Source organism: Anas acuta, chromosome 5 (genome assembly GCF_963932015.1).
Source record: "Anas acuta chromosome 5, bAnaAcu1.1, whole genome shotgun sequence".
Lineage (NCBI taxonomy): Eukaryota > Metazoa > Chordata > Aves > Anseriformes > Anatidae > Anas > Anas acuta.
Genome location: NC_088983.1, coordinates 34,252,948 through 34,272,119, shown reverse-complemented (window position 1 = coordinate 34,272,119; position 19,172 = coordinate 34,252,948). Strand labels below are relative to the sequence as shown.

Genomic DNA, 19,172 nt, shown 5'->3' with positions numbered 1-19,172 from the left:
TTTGGTTAAAATAAGATAGATATCAGTACTGAAAGATCTTTGATTTTGGAAAAAGTAAAACTTTAAAAACTTCTAGTTCAAAATAACTATGTTAGAAATTTTTATAAATGTGATTTAAAGAAAAATAGTTTCAGTTGAACAAATTATTTTTGTTACTGATATTTCTAAATTGATTTGTTTGTCTCAAAGATGATATCCTTTGCAAAATTCTGTATTCATTCAGCATCTCTCCAGCGTCATGTTTTCAGATTTAGTGCAGCTCTCTTGCTTCTGTAAAGGTACAACTCTGACTCTAGGTGTTTCAACTCAGACTTTAGTGTATGATGCTGAAAATCATAGTGACATCTGATTTCTATTTAGCTAACAGACAACCTCCACATCTCTTTTATCATTCAACATCTCTGCAGATCTGTATGCAATGCACCATACAGGTCTTATGATTCCCACCTGACAGAAAAGGAAACAGTAGACACTGATGGAATGGTTTCTGTAGCCCTTGCTTCAAGGCTATTGTAGAGTTTTGAAGGATAGGTGTGTATAAATATGAAAATATAATGCTGATGCATTAATATGAAAGCTATTTATTTTTTTTTTTACGCTGTGCAATTGCTTGAAGTTAGAAGATGAAAGGGTATCTATCCAAAGCTGATTTTTTTTCAGAGACTGAAATCTGAGGCCCTGGGGAAGGAGGTGGCACTGTTTATCCATGGTAAATCTTCACGTGTGCAGAGATTATTGAGTTTAGCTCCATTGCGCAATTGGAATTTGACTTTGGACTGTTTTCTGTCTTGTTTGCTTGGCAAGATGAGGTCTGTGTAGGTTTTGCAGCCTACATATATGTGTTTAAAAAAAAAGACTAAAAGGCTGAAGCCAGAGAAGATCACAATCTGTAGACCTGACACTATATTTATTTGTGAATTTGCATTATTTGTGAATTCTGAATGTTTCTTTTCTAATGTAATATCTAGCTGTCATTTTGTAACACCTTCAGCATGTTTTAAGATAGCTAACTACCGTTCTTGTTTCATTTAAATACCAGTTTAGGTGTTTAAACACTATTTAAGGTGATTAAATGATGACCAGATCCCATTGTCATCAAAGAGGTGGTACAATTGTACTTCTCTCTTGCAGCAATATGAAATCCCCCATTAGTCATACATTTCTGCAGTCCTGGATTATCAGAAGGTGACAAACTAATATATGAGGTAATCATAGCATGCTGTTTGCAGCTGTTATTGCTACCCACAACTTATTGCACTTAAGTTATTCAAATAACTGTATATATGCTGGAGAAGCTGGTGCTTGCCATAAGGCATTCTGATTAATTTTGCCTCAGATCAAAAAGGCATTTTTATTTACTCCACTTTGTCTAAATTAAGACAAATACAAAAGTGTGTGCATGTAGATGTGCACTACAAAGCAGATGAAGACCAAAGGAAAATTATAACATCCTTTTTACTTAATGTAATATTGCTCGGAGCTTTAAAGATTGCTTTGTGTTTTCTTGTCAGTAATATGGTCTCCGTAGTCTTAAAGATTAAAAAAGAGTGCAAGTAGCATATATATGAAGAACACTATTGGTTTTATATTAATCACTCTGGAAATGTCAAAAAAATCTGTACTGTTCCAATATATGGCTTCTTAGACTTTGAGTAATTCCACACATTAACTGCATGCTTGATGTTTGTCTTTGAAAGTCTCCTTAAGTTGTGGAGGAATTCAAGAAAAATGCAAAACAAACAAAAAACTACAAGATACTTAAACCTTGAAGTAGAAAACTTTTTTGAAATCATAATCCTAGGGGCAGATTTGTAGTTCCCTAAATCAACACTGGAACAAACTACAAAATCACAATTTGTTTGGGCACAAATTGCATAGGCCTTGCAGACACCAGTGATTACCTTTCCCTGAGGACAAATGATCAGCAGTTAAAGCTTTCTCACTGATGACAAGAACTTAATGTTGTTACTGGTGCTATGAGGATTCAGTGTTTAGTTCTTTCATTAACTTAGTGCATGAATAAAAATACTGTTGATCATAATTCTTGGCTTTCAAAGAGCTTTTGAAGTTCTTATCTTCCAAAGCCTTTTTGAGTGTCTGGGAAAAGCAGTGTTTAAGGGAAGGCAGCATCAGCAATGAGACTTGGTGGTGGTGATGAGTAGGAGAGTTATTTAGGGGTGTGTTTTGGGTATGGGAATAATGATGCTATTTTGAGAAAGAATATTAAGCTGTTCAGGAGGGAAGGTGCAGGGATTCTGGAAAAAAGAGTTGTGAAGTGGTGGTATCCTGTTTGTGGATCTTAAGTGAAGTGAGTAATAGAAAGCAATGCTGAGGCAGTCTTGTATAGGCTGTGAAATAGCTGGGATGGTATAATTGACCTGCTGTGTTTCATGGCTAAGAAATGGACCAAGTAATTGATTCTATTTGCATGAGGAGAGGGTAGGGCTCCTCTGAATCCCCCTTTCTCTGGGATAGTATCTGCTGGGATAGCTTGGGGAAATTGAGCTGAATAATCTATCCCCTTTTCATTTAATAAAGAATGTTTTACAGACATTCTAATGGAAGTAGATTCCTACTTTATATTTTTTTAATATTTGATTTTCTGCAGGAAAATAGCCTTCTTTCTAAAGTTGGACAAACTAGTTTTGCAAGAGCAGAAATAGATGATTCTCAGCTGTGACTGCTCTGCATTAATTTGTTCATAAGCATTTAATACAGATAGAAAGTAATAAAGACAAGTTCAGGGAGAAGTTAAGAGAAGTCTGGTGTAGAGATACTAACACCCATTCAAACTATCTTTTGGTCTTTCATTCAAAGAGCCTTTCAAGTACTGCAGTTTCAGACTATGAGCCATTGTACTCTGATTCCATTTCTATTCAGAAGGCTGTGCAATGTGAGACTATGGAGCGAGTGGCAGGTTATTAGATGGTGTAGATGGAAACTATCAGGTAGTAGCACCGTGTGTTTAGGATAAGGCCTTCTAAACATTTGTCACTGGAACATCAATATAGAAGGAAGAGACTTGTTTGTTAAAAGAGGATTTTAGTCTAGCAACTTTCCTTGGACAACGTCCTCTCTTTCTCTGCAGCATTCCTTTGATACCGGCCTCCATGGCACAGGCAAGTACATTAGGGTGGAATCCACTGTAGTTCATGAGGTTACTTTCTTTACCCACGTGAAGTGAATTAGCTACCAATATGAATGAGACTGATTTTAAAAATAAATTTAAGTTACTAAACTTTTCCTCACCATGTGCTCTGTGCCCTACTTGCATCCTGTGATGCAAGAGTGTACTTGCCTCCTCCTGTCATCAAGCACAGAGGAAGGAAAGAGTGTGGCAGAGCTAGAATCGCCTCTTGCACACTCTGAAATCTACCAGTCCGTGCACACATGCTAATTTAGGGTTATTGTAATATGCTGCTCTTACAGGCAATGAGTCAATTCACACCAGAGTAAAAAGGCAGCAGGGAGGGTTTTTTGCTCAGGTGTTTCCCCTGTGGTGTCTGTTGGACCTCCTGTGAGAGTGAACCCACACAAGAACACTTTAAAGGAAGCTCTGAGGATGAGTGAACTGTTGTGATCTCCAGGCCCATGTGGAAGAGCACAGCCTTCTCCTGCCTGACCTGTCAGCTCCTCTGTTCCACCCACTGCTTATAGCTCCTCCCTTTCCCCTCATTGTATTTAAGCTGTAACTGTAAGCTTCTTTGGAGAAGGATTCTTTTTTTTTGTTTCTTCCTACGGGTATACTAAATTTCTAGAAAAAGGACACCGAGCACTTGGTGAGGTAACAGACTAACACAGAGAAGCCCAAATAGATTTAGAAAAGACAGCATCCTGCCAATGAGTTTGCTGTGGCACTGAAGTGAGTTAATCTACCTTGCCAAACTGCATGCTGCTATAGGAGGACTGCCACAGGTACTTGAGTTTAGGGTTTGGAAAGCAGCTGTTGAGACCTCTCCCTAGTACCCTACAGTACTATGGTAGCTGTGATTTGGTTAGTAGCAAGCGCTTCACTTGAGGGTTAGAATTGTATAAATGCAAAACTTCATTAACAGTAGTATTTCCTAGAAAGCAATCCTTGGGCAGAAAGTGGTTTCAGTGTCCCCCAAAAACATGACAGTGGGTAGAAATCTCTGTGTTCTACTGACTCAGCTGAAGTGTTCTAATAGGCTGCAAGAAGCAGGGAGGGGACTGCCTAATGACTGCAAGTAATTAAGGGGTGGGGCGGGACAGCCTGGTCATAAAATCCCTATTTCTCCACCTCTAATCTGCATGAGGAGTTCCTGCCAGCCCATTTGGCTCAGTATCTTTTGTCACTGGACTTACATGCAACTGGGGCTGCAATGGGATCAAATTTAAGTTCAAATGAGGTAAGAATAAAGGCCCACAGTAATCATAAAGTGGGTGAAATTGATTTTTCCAGTTCAGTTGGTCATGACAGAACAAGCTGTTTCAGGTGTATGGGCAAGCTAGGAAAAGCAAGTTTGCTCTTCCTTGGATCTCATGGTTGCAAGGTTTTTTTTTTTTTTTTTTTTTTTACTCTAACCTTATATAGAACCTTGTGGCATGTATATTTTTAAGATAAGTTTTAGGGCTAGCAGTGTTACTTACTGTGCTTGCTTAAAAGAAAAGCTTCAAGTCAAGGTAACAACAAGCTGGCATAGAGTTGTTGTGGGTTTAGTAATCAGTAAAGCACCTAATGACTGTCATTAATACATGTAGCCCTAAGTATGTTTTTGAATGGGAGATGTTTTTAAATGTCAGTCTAAAATAGAAGTTGAACATTTAGTTTTCTTAACTTTGCCTTGTGTTGTTTTTCCTAGACTTTTACGGGCACCTCAGCGACAGCAGAGAGAACGGTAGGTAGTTATTAGTTGGCCCTTCATTAAATGCTGTCGAGTGCCGAATGTAAAGCACTAGAAAAAATGTTGGGAATTCAATGGCTTGGGGGAAAACTGTACTGGCCTATTTACTGAACGTGGAAAGGCTGAGATGCAACTTCAGCTCTAGGTGAAATATTGCCTTGGTTTTCAGATGCTTATGATACTGTTGTGCTATATCTGGGCAGGTTTGTACTTCACATGTTTTCATTCTTGAATTCCTACCTTCTTTCGTATATTGATTTCCTGGGATGAAATGGCCACTTGCATGGGCATTTTGCCTTCATAAGGAGGCTGTATTTGAGTGGGTCTTTCAGTTGCTCTTAGTGCTCCAGTGTTTCTTGTAGTTTTTCTTTGCATTGCAATGACCTGTTGTAGAACTTGACATTCACTGTGCAATATAGTGATAGAAAACACAACCTCAGAACATGTAAAACTGCAGTAAATGTGTCATGTTTTGTATCTCTGGTCTCATTAGCCTGGTAGTGGGAGGTGAGAGGGAAGAGGAACAGGGTGTTTTTTAGAGATTGAACTGAGGATGTATACTTCGTGCAGGCAAATAAAAACTTCCTGGGCAGATGGTAGATGTTTATGTTAAGACATATTAGCATAGAGGAAAATATGTCAGAAAAGATGTTAGGAGTCAGCAAATGGGGGCAGTGGCATCAGAACAGGATTGTCTTCAGAAACTTACCATGGGCTTGATGCTCTTGCCCTGCTCCAGTGATGTGGTGGTTTACCAGATGGGTTTGTTTTGAGCTTTGGTTGCACGTGATTCTAGTGGAAGTTTGTGGTGTTATGGAGGCTCTCCCAAACGATAATTTTGGTCCTTATCTCATGAATGTTTGCTGTTATTCATGGTATCTGATGCCTGATTTTGCCTGAGAGCCACTTGATGCCTTCTGTGTTCAGTCAAAGAGAAATGCTATGGCAAAACAAGACTTTGTGGAGTTTATTCAAGATGTAGCTTCTAAAATGATGTTTAGGCTTCTGTGTATAGACTCCCAGTCCCTCTATGCTAGTGTCCTATAAATTGTTATTGTTAGTCCTGTAAGCTCAGCCTGTGTTTACAGGATCTTTTTCTTTTTTTATTTTTTTTCCTTAGTATTTTTTATTTCGTTTATAAGGTGTGAGATCTGTATAGTTCAGTTTGGTTTAGCCATGCTAAATACTTTAAAGACAAAAGTGAACACAGTAAATATGATATAGAGTAGGAGTTTCCTTTCAAGAAGGAAACTGACATCTTTCAGAAGTCTCTTTCAGGAAGAGCCTGACTCTTCAGGGCTCCCAGAGACAGAAATCAGTAAGGGTCTGACACTTCATCCCTCTCCCCTCCCCCCCTTTATTTCACATGGTAGGTAGTAGTTGGTAAATATGTAAACATGGTAGGAATGGCAAGTATTTAAACATAAAATATCTGCTTTGTTTTGTGTCACTTCATAGCTCAGTAAGGAGAACAGCTTTTTTTACTGGTCAATTTCAGGGCAACCCATGGAATGTCTGATTAAAACTTAAATGGCTGTTTAAATTAAAAGGATAATATAAAACATTTGGTGGAAAAATGTAGGTAGTGACCCTAAATTCAGAAACAAAACAAACCAAGCAAACAGTAATTTGAGTAACCAAAAAGTTGTTTCTTTGTATCATATCAAAATAACGTAGGCTAACATGTTCTTGACAAAAAGCCATGTTGAACTGTGGAAATATTTAACTCATTTTCTCTTCTGAGTTTTGGATTTGTTCTATTGTGGGTTTTGAGCTGTGGAGTCACAAACAGGAAGAGAAAAGGAAAACCACGTGAAAAAGTGGCTTAAGACTGCCAGATTTTTTACATAGCTTTTGGAAAAAGCCAGGCCTTGATTCAATGCTGCTCCATTTGTTCTTATTCTGGGACAACCCCAGTGAGCACCATTGATTTTTAACAAGACCCAGCAATAGGATATTTTAAATTGGGTGGACTAAATACAAAACACACAGTACAAGCAAAGTGTTTCTTATGCATCTGACCTTGCCTGAGGTGGTAGACATAGTAACATAATTAAATGATTCTGTGAAATCCTGCCCACCCTTGAGGCTCCAAAACTCTTTGAAGTTAAAAGGTGCCACAGACCTGACAGAAGTCAGAACCAAGGCAAGAGGTCAGAACCAGTCTTTCTGACAGGGCTGAGCGTTTTCTTTGTTGGTCTTTACAAGTTTTTAGTTAGTAATGAAATTTCAATTTCTTTTTTGAAGAGAAAGCTAAAGGAAGAGAACTATGCTCCAAATATATCTGACGCACTGTTTTACAAGGATAATTGCCTTTTCACTTGATTTATCTTGGGAATGTTTTATGTGTTTCACTTTAGTATCCCCAAGGAAAAAAAATCTGTAAAAGACAAAAGTCTTTTGCACTTCTGTAGAAATGTAGAAGGAATTTTACTCAAATATAATGCTTTTACAGCCCAGTTAGGTTACTTGTGTTCTTATAGATAAACACTCATGTTCACTCATCGTGAACAGTTCCATTGACTTCCCAGGGAACAGATATGTAAGGGTTGCACAAATGTGCCACAGGACTTAATTGAACTTTTATCTGACGTAGGATAGTGTGACGAAGTCCTGCTCTTGTAATCTCATATTTAAGTAGCTTCAACAGTGATTATTAAAATGCCTGGCTTGTGTTTCCGGTTGATGAGGTAACAATCAGGTCTCAGACTAAATAAATAGAGAAGCCGAAAGTTGAGTCATGTGTAATAGCTGAACTTGGAGGCTTCTGGCCTCAGAATTCACCCAGCCTATGATGCATGGCCATCATCAGATTAAAGGGAAATATTTAAATGGAAAGATGCAGGAGTTGGAATCAATGATCCTTGTGGGTCCCTTCCAACTCGGGTATTTTATGATTTGGAAGTAATTGTGTAAGAACAGATGATCCAGTTTAAGATATGCCCCTCTGTTTTTTTTTTCTGTGTGGCTTTGAGGAAGTTGATAAATGTAACAAAGCATTCAAACACTTAAATTTAGGAGCTATAAGGTCTGATTTCTAACTTTCTGCAGCCCGGAGTGAGGCATTGAGGACTGATTTAATATATTTGGAGAGTTAGGTGCACCAGAATGGGAACTGTAATACCTGAGCAGGGAACCTTGTAAGTAGGTGTGTCCAGCTCATGGGGAAAGCTGAGCACAGGAGCATACATCTTTAATTCTATCTCTGCATGTTGCTTAGAGCTATAGTGAGATACCACTATCTACCCTACCTGACAAGCAATATATAGCCCTTGGGTTTGCTGAAATATCCTGCAACTGACACTTCAGGTGCTTCTAAACTGTGCACTGTGAAACTGTGCCCTGTAGTATGGTCTGAGCAGGCTGGTGTTTCATCAAATAGAACGAATGTGCCTGTGCCAGTGACTGCTCTGACCCTTCTGCCAGTGGCTCACTGGCCTTCAGCTCTGTCTCTTCAGGTCCCCTGTGGACCTCCAGGGAAGTGGGAGAGGGATACACCAGGGGTTAACCAGGTTAACCTCATTGCTGAGGACAAGGATCTGCTTCATCACGTTGTGTTAGGGTATAATGTCATGTCATGGTTCCATTTGGTTAATTTTGTCCAAGTGTTGTGAAACTCTTCAGGATAAGGCTAGTTATGCAGCTGGAAAGACATGCTCTGTCCAAGTGTGTAGTGTGTATGAAGGAGATGGTTAGTTAACATCAGCAAAATCATTTTTACTTTTGCTTCTTGTGAATAATATCAGCACTTCTGATGAAAAGTAATCATGGTTGCATCAAGACACTTTATATTTACCTTATTAGGGTGTAGTACGAATAGTCTATGAATATAGGCATGAGAGAATTTATGAGGAAATTTAACATTTGCTTACCAGTTGGTATATGTGGAGAGATTACACACACTTTTGGGGCACAAAACATCCATTTCTGGTCTAAAATAGAACCAGTATACTCAAAGCTAAATATCAATTTAAAGAAAACGGTGAGATAAATGATTATATACATACACACACACTCTGGTTTTAAAAGTAAAAATGGTACAAATGAAACAGATGTTAATATGGAAGGGGAGAGAAACATGTTAAGTAGTTATCCTCCAAGTGAAATGAGGAAAAAGTTTAATTATAGCCTGAGGAATAAGACACATTAATATTACACACAGAATTGCAGAATGGTTTGGGTTGAAAGGGACCTTAAAAATCATGTAGTTCCAACCCCCCCCACCCCCCCATGGGCAGGGGTACCTCCCACTAGACCAGGTTGATCAAAGCCTCATTTATCCTGGTCTTAAACACTTTAAGGGATGGGGCATCCACAGCTTACCTGGGCAACCTGTCTCAGTGTCTCCCTGAACTCACTACTCTTTAAGTAAAGGATTTCTTCCTGACATCTAATGTAAATCGAAACTCTGCCCTCTTTTAGTTTAAAACCATTACTCCTTGTCCTATTGCTACACTCCCTGACAAAGAGTCCCTCCCCAGCTTTCCTGTAGGTCCCCTTTAGGTGCTGGAAGGCTGCATTGAGGTCTCTGCAGAACTTTCTCTTCTCCAGGCTGAATAACCCAGCTCCGTCAGCCTGTCCTCACAGGAGAGATGCTCCAGCCCTCCAGTTGTCCTTGTGGCCCTCTGGACTCATGCTAATACTCCCATTCCCTTCTTGTGCTGTGGGCCCCAGAGCTGAATGCAGTGGTCTCAGGAGAGCAGAGCAGAGGGGGAGAATCACTTCCCTTGCCCTACTGGCCATGCTTCTTTTGATGCAGCCTAGGATGTGGTTGGCTTTCTGGGCTGCAAGTGCACATTGCTGGCACATGTTTCATCAACCAACACCCCCACGTTCTTCTCTTCAGGGCTGCTCTCAATGCATTCCCTGTCCAGCTTGTAGTTGTGCTTAGGGTTGTCCTGGCTCAGATGCAGGACTTCGCACTTTGCCTTGTTGAATCTCATGAGGTTCACACAGGCCTGCCTCTCAAGCCTATCAAGGTCTCTCTGGATGGCATCCCTTCCCTCAGGCATGTCAACAACAACACAAGATGTTATGAGGTATTAAAAAATTAGTATTTCTTAGCTTAAGGTGTTTTATAACCAGTAGAGTTGTGAGTTAATTCCCAGGATTGTTTCTGGAAAGAGTTTTGTATCTTTCTGTTTGGAATTAGGGCTGAAGATCAGAGCCCTTGTGAAAAATATCTCCAGACTGTCAGCTCCATTTCTGGATTTTTAGACTGTGTATGGAAGCTTGTGCTGCTCACTTACATCTACCTGCACAGCTACTGACAGCTACTCTTGTCTCACAGACAGTCTACTATATTGTAAGCCATGTGCGTAGGACCTGAGGATGCTGAGAAGTACGCTTTAGGGGTGTTCACTGTGATAGTTAAAGAGCAGTGTTAGAAAGAACTGATCCTTATCAAACTAAACTCAGCAGCTGTTCTCAACTCATAGGGGTTTGAAGTCTGCTGCTGCTTTAACAGACCTGAAAAAGGTTCTGAGCAAAAAAATTCATCTAGTTTTTCAAACTGCTCCGGTTCTTCTAACTTCAGGGTTACAGCATGTGTTATTCTGACTATAGATTACCATACTTGTATCAATGTTGTCTTTTTTTTAATTGTTGTGCAGAGACCGGTATCTCCTTTCAACTTGCTGACTGTAAAAATACTAAGAGTGAGGAATGTACGGAAGGCAGACTTACGTGAGTACTTATGCAATTGTCAAATACTTCTTACAGTTTCTTAAAGTAAATATTTGGTCATCATTATGGTCTTTAAATTGTGTGCCAATACTGTAAATAAATGTAAAATAAATGTAAATAAAGTAAATCAAAGATGCATAGTCCATAATATTTTCTCCAAAATCTTGCTGAGCATAGCTAAAAATTTGTTGTCTTTCGGTACACTCAGTGTCATGCAGTGTGTCATAGTTTCTTAGGAAACCAACTGTAAATTTCAGTTGATGTAATATACATATATTTTGAGATGTTATGTGGTGTGCTGGGTCAAGAGTAGGGGGAAAAGTTGTTGGAAGTTGGATTTGGTGGTTGCTGATAGGACTAATGTTGTTGGAAGTTGTGCAACAATTATTTTTGAATGAGTGATTACTATCAGAACAAATCTGTTTCACTCACCTGTGGTATTCTTTGTTACTTAACCCCGCACTTTACACAGTGTCATAATAGTGAACTTATTTATCGGGTACCTCATATTTTCCAGCTATAAAAAATTTGCTACAATTTACTGGATTCTCTATTTACTGCTTATATCTTGATGCTTGTTAATCTAGAAATTAGGGATTATCATTTTTTTGGTAATTTTTGCCATGTAATTTGAAAATATGATTTGATTCATTAGACACAGAGCCTTATAAGATATAGAGTTCTGGATTTCTTTGAGATTAAAGATATATTTTAATTTTTTTAAAAGATGTGGACTTAGTTGTAGGCTTATAGTTGTATACCCTGCCTCTTTATTTAACAACTACAACAAAAAAACAGATGTTCAAATGCCTAAATGGTGATTTACATCAACCAAGTATGTGATCCGACCAGGCAGTCACTGCAATTGCATCTGCAACCCTGCATGCACAATTGTGTGTGCATTTGTCTACTCCAGGTTCCCTGCTTATGCTCCAGTTCATTGTGGTTGTCCTTCCCAGGAACAAATTACTCACAATTGCTCCTTACCACTGTGAATAGTATTGCCTTTCTTCATGAAGGCTACTAGTTTGTCTGTCACAACATAATATTTTATTTCCTTGTGTTCAGGTCCCAAGACTGTATACATGTAGTGTCCTTATTCCCTTAAAATGTACTAAATTCCAAACTTGGGTTTGGCTTTCCAGAGATCTGTTTAAGTGTATTTGGCAGAGAGATTTGAAAACTCTCAAGCCAGAGTATTTTCTCATCTGAAAACTTATTTTTTGAGGAAACTCAGATTATTGTGGGGAAAAGTAAGATTTGTGTCTTTTTGTCTATAGTGGGAAGGATATGGCAAATAGGCTTTACCTGTTCTGAGATTAAAAAAAAGTTGAGAATGTAAATGTTTTGGTTAGTTTTCATCAAAGCCTCAGTGTTTTCAAGTGCAGGAAAGTATCCCTTTTCTACCTTTTTATAATGGTAACTGTAGGCTTTTTGTTACAATGCTGAGTTAATATTTTCCTTCTGATTTAGCTTTCCTGATTTTCTGATTAAACTGGGGTGTTTCCCATTTCAGTGTTTTTTCATATTTTCTTATTGAAGTACTTGTGCTTAATTTATTGAAGAAAATCTTTCTTCCTGGTGTTTGAGTTTGCCATCGCTATATATTTTACTAGTGAAAAATAAACATACTTTAAAAATATTTATCCCCTACTATTGTTACAGAGTAAGACAACTTTAATAGATGTAGATGTAGGCCTGGAAATTAGACTGTTTTGGACCTGACACTGATGTATTATAGGATCCTGGGCAAGTTATTCAAGTTTTCTCAAGGAACTTGCTTAATCCTTACATTGCCACTCTGAGGTAACTAATCAGTGTGTGTCAAGCTCTTTGAAAATGGAGGCTCTAGTATTAATCACCAAGAACTATTTCAATCTTCATCTGCCCACACTTGTGCCTCTGATGAAGGTCTTTGGTTTTGCTTTTCTGATCACAACTGGCTAAGGGCACCAACTGGAAATGCTGTCCTTCCCATGGTTGTTACCAAGCTTTTTCTGACTGCAGTAGTATGGATTAACTGCATGATAAGGGCACAGCTTGGGAAAAATACACCTGCTAGAACAACCTAATTCTGTAGCTGTTACTAAAAGATAAAGAGGAAATACATGAAGAAAATTGTACATAATATGATGTAATAACACTGCTACAGGTTTGGGGCATGATGCAGGAATTAACTATGGGTTGAATTATTTGACCTCTTCTGACTCACAAGGTTCCTGTGAGAATCAGATGACTGATTAAACATTGCTAACATAAAATTTGGAGAATATGAAATGCATTACAGGTATGAGACCAAGGCCACTGGAGCCTGTATCAAGATTCTGTAAGTCACTTCATGGTGATTTTCCCTCCAGGTGTAGGGAATACCTCCAGGTGTACGTCAGAATACGGTACAAACTAACATCTCTCCTGGTGTTTCCTTTCCCAGACAGGAGTGATGGCAAGATTTTTCCAGTTCGCAGATAGAGTAGTAGAAAGGAGTAGAATAAACAGTAACTTGTGCTGAAAGAAGAATTCATGAGAAAGACAAAGCTTCTAAAAATTCTCAGATACATTAATATGAAATTGTCACATTCTGGTTTGTGACAAGGAAATTAAATTTTTCAGTTTTAATGGGGGGAACGCTTTTTGGCCTAAATAAACAAATAAAATTTGTCTTCATTTAAACAAGCAGCTGGGGAGGGCATGCTAGAAGACAAGTCTATTTCCAACCCAGATCAAAGGCTGAGGTGTGTTGCCTGAGCTATAGATTAGCCATCCTAGCTCTGATTTGAGTGTATGTGGGAGAGGGCATATGCTCTTAACTATCCTTGTGTTATGGCAACATTAACCTACGCTCTGCCCCAGTCATTTGGACAATCATGAGTATTGAGTTATATGCAGTATGGATAGATGTGCCTGTACTACATGTGGAGTGCAGTGCTATTTCAAATAAAAAGTAATATTTTAAAAGAAAAATGAGTTTGACTAAAAGTGAAAAGATAAGAACGAGCATGACAAATGTGTGAGGATGTTTGTTTTCCAGTGAGTGCTTCATTGTATTATTTATTCATTAGTCTATGTAATTTAGGAAAAAAATCCCCTACTGTGTTATCTCAAACTTCCTAGTGTTAAAGGTACACATTGCAGAAATTCTTTTTCTAGACGCATTGTCATTCTGCTTATCTTTTTGTTATGCAGTCACCCTTTCAGATTGCTATGTGACGCTGTGGTTGCCTACCGCCTCAACTGAGAAAGTTCGGACCAGAACCATCAGAAACAGCAAAAACCCAGTCTGGAATGAAGCTTTCTGCTATAAGATTGACCGACGAGTCAAGGTAATGAAAATAAATGTTTTTCAAAAGTTTTTCACTATTCATTATCTGCAGATAGTAAATAGATGATGCAAAACTACAGTTACATCCTCCTTGGTATTCTGTTCTAGCTATTTGCTGCTTAATCATTCAGTCTTCAGAAACAGTAAGAAGCAATTAAATTTCCTCTTCTGAAACTGGAGAGGAAAAAGAAATCCTAGTCTTGAGATTTTCCTGCCTTATGGAGCACTTTGAAAGATGATGTAGAAAAAGGTTATAAAATTCTTAAACTCTTTTTACAGAATGTACTGGAGCTAAAGGTTTGTGATGAAGACACAATCACCAGGGACGATGAACTCTGCACAGTTCTCTTTGACATAGATAAACTCACCGTAGGACGTACTGTTCGAGTGAAGTTTCAGCTGAATCCACTGGTGAGCAATGGAATCAGTGAGAACAAAAGCAAATTCTGTCATTCCACCTAAGCATATCCTCACAGTGTTTTATTACTAAAAAAATTAAAATCTACTTGAAATGTATTTTCCCGCTATTATAAACAAGAAATAAAATCCCTGTAGCAATGCTCCATGCTAGTTGATTTGCATAAGAACAAATCTATATGTTCAAATTCTAAGCAGCTAGAAGTAATTGTCCTGTTGCCTTCATCCAGAATATATCAGGCACAGTGTGTTGGTTCTTGGTAGAAGTTCTGAATTCTCATCCAGTTTGAACTGTCATAACAATAACACAGCTTTTTGTGGGAATCCAAATCTGAAAAATTGGTGTTTTAGCAGAATAATGAGATTGTACATCTTCATGCTTATATGAGCTCCAGATGTCAAAATAGTAGTTTTAGCAAATGCTTTTTCAGTATCTTGAATATCTTCATTTGGCAACACAATTTCTTTTGCAAAATATTCTTATGTTCAGGGAATTTTCCCAAGTGCTATTATAAATATACATTTTACAAATGATAAGCAACTAGTGTGAGGGAAGCTATGAAGAAAAGTAATATACCATTCTTCCTTTTTCCCTTCTTTCAGGCACGTGAGGAACTGGAGGTGGAGTTCACATTGCAGAACACGTGAGTAAAGTCCTAAATTCTATATAAACTGTTGTATTCAGTGTAAAAAGTCAGGAAAGCTGGCTCATCTGTGACAGCGCTTCTCAAACCTACATTCTCTGAACACAGTATCTAGATATTTTCATTTGAGTCTAGTAAATTGGGATTACAGAATACAGATTTTTAGGTTTTAAATATCTGAAAAAAACATTTTTTTGCCCTGTTTGGCTAGTATTTCTGGGGTGACTAATACCTCCTGGACACCTAATTTCTCATGTCCTCTTTTCCTCATTGGATTACTACATGAAGAAGGACAAGGAGATCTACATTATTCAAGAATCTTTGACCCTTAGAAGAAGAAATGCCAAAACTTAATATCTTGTCTCTTTTGAGGGAAAGTTGCTTTTCAAATCCACAGTTTTTTTTTTTTTTTTTTAAAAAAAAGCTTTCCTGTAACTTGATATATTTAGCTCATCTGGTTACACACAGGGAGATGTGGTAGACTTGATTATCAGTTCCAGCAAGGAGAGGAACTAAATATTCTGCATAAAGATCAAGTTCACTGTGGGAGGCTGAGGACCGAGGAACCAGGAAAACTGGAGGAGCAGCACTAGCTTCACTTGTTCAGCTTGAAAGCTGGCAGTGGAGCTCAGGTGTTCAGGTGTTTAACTGTTTAGGGAACACGTTTGCTTCAGTGAACTTATACTGTGCGGAAATTTAAGCCTGTTGCACCACCTGAAGAGGGAGTCTGAGGCAGGGTTGTATTTATCTCCATAATATGCTTTATGACTGAGGGCAGTTATTTGAAAGGATTTCTGTTATCAGTTTGATCCATGATACTGGACTGAAAGTGTTGTTAAAACTCCCTTAGAGGTGGGAGGTATTGTTGAGACCTTGACCAGGTATTTGGGTCACCTTGGGAGGCTTGTCATAATATCTTGGTGAAGAATTTGAATAGTGTCTTTATTCCTGCTAGAAATTAGGAATTTCTGGAGAAAGAGCAGTATTTCAGTATTATGAATGCAGAAGTCCCTTTTCACAAGACAAAGGCTATCAGAGATAAAAAACAGTCCTAGATTCTCCTATTACAGCTCATGGAAACTCACCAGTGTGGGTTGGTTGTTGTTTACTGTGTACGTAAACTGTCAGAAGGCCCTGCACCAGGACAAATGGTGCCTATCACAGCTTGGTGTCATGAAATCAATAATGGTAATGGGGAAGGAGCTGCAGTAGATATCCCACATGGTCTATCCAAGATATTTCTAGTTAGAGGATGACTTGTGAAGTTGGTATATAAAATCATACGTGTACTCTTGTTAATCCTGTTTTTTATTTTTTTTTTTGATGAGGGACATCTGAGCAGGTTTTCTGGCTTGGGTATTGTGCAGGGGTGGGTTTGTATATGGGGCGAAAGCTGGAATTCTTGAAGCATGTGAGTGCTGGCTTTGTGTGAAACTATTATTTTGGACCTTGCAGCCAGCTGCATTTTCCCGAAGGCATGTTTTATAGATAAAGTCAGAGATGAACCAATTTCTGCAGTTTGTCAGAGTGAGAATTCTCCTGTTTGGAAGATGATATTTGGGCCTATGCAAGTAAGAAGGACCTTTGGTGGTCCCAAGGAGGAGGTTTTCAAAAAAGGATCAAAATCATGAATCAGTTGCTACAACAAGAACACTTCTGATTCACTTCTTTATTGAGTGTGGTAACTCAGTGACTAATGTACTAATTTTGACCTGGAAAAGGATTTTTTCCCTCTCAATGTAGAAAAATATGATGTCAGGAATAATAAAGGAAAGGGATGGTAGACTAAAATCAGAGAACATGGGGTGCATTTACCTTTGTTAGACTTTTTCAGAGCTCTCTAGTTTGAAATACTGAAATAGCTGAGATGGGTTACCAGAAAGCTATGGACCAAACTGACCTCATCTGTGTTGAACAAGCTCAGCAGGTTTTGGCAAGAGAACAGAGCCCAGTGGCCAAATTAAGATCTTTGGTGGTCCAGAGAGGGATAAAATGAGATACTAACTTTGAAACAAAAGCTGACTTATTCTCCCATTGAGAGGGACACCCATATTGCGAGTTGATACCAGGAAAAGGAACAGCGTCCAGGAACAACTGTGGACTTACCCTGTGGAGAGACTGAAGTATGTTTGTCACCGTTTTCCTGATGAGATGCTGTAGTACAGTCAGAAATAACAAATGAGACCTTGCTGAACGGAAACTGAGGAGGCTGGGTTCCCCAAATCAAGGTTTAACTGTTGAAACTTGAGGGGAAACTGGTGGCTGGTGAGCCAAAACCAATGGAGGGGACACAACAGAGCTTTGAAAGAAAGTACAGAGGAAAAGATCTCTTCAGAAAGGGATCACTGGCTATTTAGTGATTTGAGAACCAAATAAGACTGTAAGTGCCTCTTCCCATATTTTTTTGCAGACACTTTAAACAGCTAGGCTATCCCAAAAGCATTGCTGGTCTGAAGTGTTGACAGAGATTACAGATAATTTTCAGATGGGGATGACCAACTATAGTGATGACAGGAAGTATAGCTTACCATGCAGTGCAGTTTCCACAAATCTGATATTGTGATGAGAACAATGGCAATATGCTTTCATTCTTTTTTTAATATGACAGTTTATCTTGGAAGTGATTACCATCAGCATATTGTCCAACACTACTGATCTGAAGTAGTTCCTTTCACATCTTAATTCCAGACTACAGGTTACCAATTACAAAAATTGCCATATTAGCCCATTCTTCCTTTCTAGCACTTCAGATAAACAATATCATACATGAAGTGTAACCCCAGGCCAAGAAAGTTTCTTGGGTTGCACCTACAATAATGGCTTTGTCACTCGCTTATTTTAGTTTGCCTATTGACCTCACTGCAAAAATTGTGTTTTGGGTTACTTTTACGAAACACTAAAAGTCCCTCGTGACACATCATTGATCATTCTGAAATCGGTTCTGGCGTTCATTCCAGTTATCTTTGGCTTAAAATGTAAGAAAACTTCCACTTTAACTTCGTTTCCACAACTGCGTCATGAATACCTTCTCTAGTTTTGCCTGACTTGCGTCACTGCCTGCAGTACCTGCAAATGCACCCCTCTTTGCTGCCACTACCTGTGGCAGGCACTGAGCCAGACGTTTGATCCTAACAACACAGAGGAAGGCATGCTCCTTCCTCCAAGTGCCTTTTCACCAGCAACCAAGCCAAGGGATTGCAAACACCCGTTTTATGGGCCCATAGCACGAGCCCAGATGGCGTGAGAGCTGCTGCTCTTGAGCAGCAGTGACAGAAAAGGTAAGGTCATTGTACACAGGTTGCAGATTTGCATATCTTAGTGCTTCTTGTGTTAGTTTGTGGTGATTATTAATGGTAACATGGGCTTTCTCCCCTGTTTCAACTGCTAGGGTCCAGCAACAACACGAGCCTTTACGAATTGCTACGGGGACAGGATCCCGCTGGACTAGGTGGCTTCGCTCCCTCAACATCCCTCTCCCCTCTGACTTTTACTGAAGACTTAGGCCTGGTATTAAGTGGCCACAAAGAGACTTCTGATGAACTAAAAGGTACTTTGAATTTCCAAGGAGAGGTCTGAGGGGTGCAGGGTATTTCTGGGTCTTATGATTTTCTTTTTGGCCTATTTCTATCTTCCAGAAACCCTGAGTTGAGGAGGCGCATCTCTAACAGTTCTTAGAAGAATGAAGGACTACTCTTATACAACCTTTCCCATCAGCTCTTCCCTTCTCTGTTATTTTTTCCAAATGTGAAAGTATTTAAAACAAAGCCCACCTAACACAAATAAATGTAAATAGATGTACAAAAAGTTGTATAAAACTTCAATGTTAATTATTGAAATATGGCAAACACATGATTTTTAGAAAATAAAAACCTTTTTTTCTTTCTGTAGTTTGGCTGTGTTGCTTTGAGAAATTTCTCCCCCTCTGCATGTGGGGAACAGCAGCTCATGCCAGCAGTTTGGTTTGGGCACTGCTGACAAAACTCTGCGTGGGCTGAGTCTCAATCCACCAAAGGTTAAGTGTGCTGTTCATATTTGTATTTGTGGCAGGAAGTCACAAGTCCTCAAGGAGTACTTAAAGCAGAAATTTTAAGTCAAGGAATGCGTCCACCAAAGAATTTTTGAGGCTAATAGAGTTTTCTTTATTGAAATCATACCATCCTCCATCTGTCAGGTCATTAGAAAAGTAGACAGCAGTGTGTGGAAAGCACTAAAAGAATGGGAAGCTGTATCCATGAAAGAACT

The 19,172-nt window shown here is 38.9% G+C and overlaps 1 protein-coding gene across 1 annotated transcript in view; it reads left to right on the top strand.

The window, feature by feature from the left end:
* Nucleotides 1-4,250: 4,250 nt before the first annotated feature.
* Nucleotides 4,251-19,172, top strand: part of LOC137857458 (cytosolic phospholipase A2 epsilon-like) — a 31,319-nt gene continuing 16,397 nt past the window's right edge. Inside the window, exons 1-6 of the mRNA XM_068683961.1 lie at nt 4,251-4,370; nt 4,824-4,859; nt 10,478-10,550; nt 13,734-13,870; nt 14,149-14,280; nt 14,890-14,930. Of these exons, the coding sequence (XP_068540062.1) occupies nt 4,344-4,370; nt 4,824-4,859; nt 10,478-10,550; nt 13,734-13,870; nt 14,149-14,280; nt 14,890-14,930 (446 nt within the window). The 5' untranslated portion in view covers nt 4,251-4,343. The remainder of the gene's footprint in view (nt 4,371-4,823; nt 4,860-10,477; nt 10,551-13,733; nt 13,871-14,148; nt 14,281-14,889; nt 14,931-19,172) is intronic.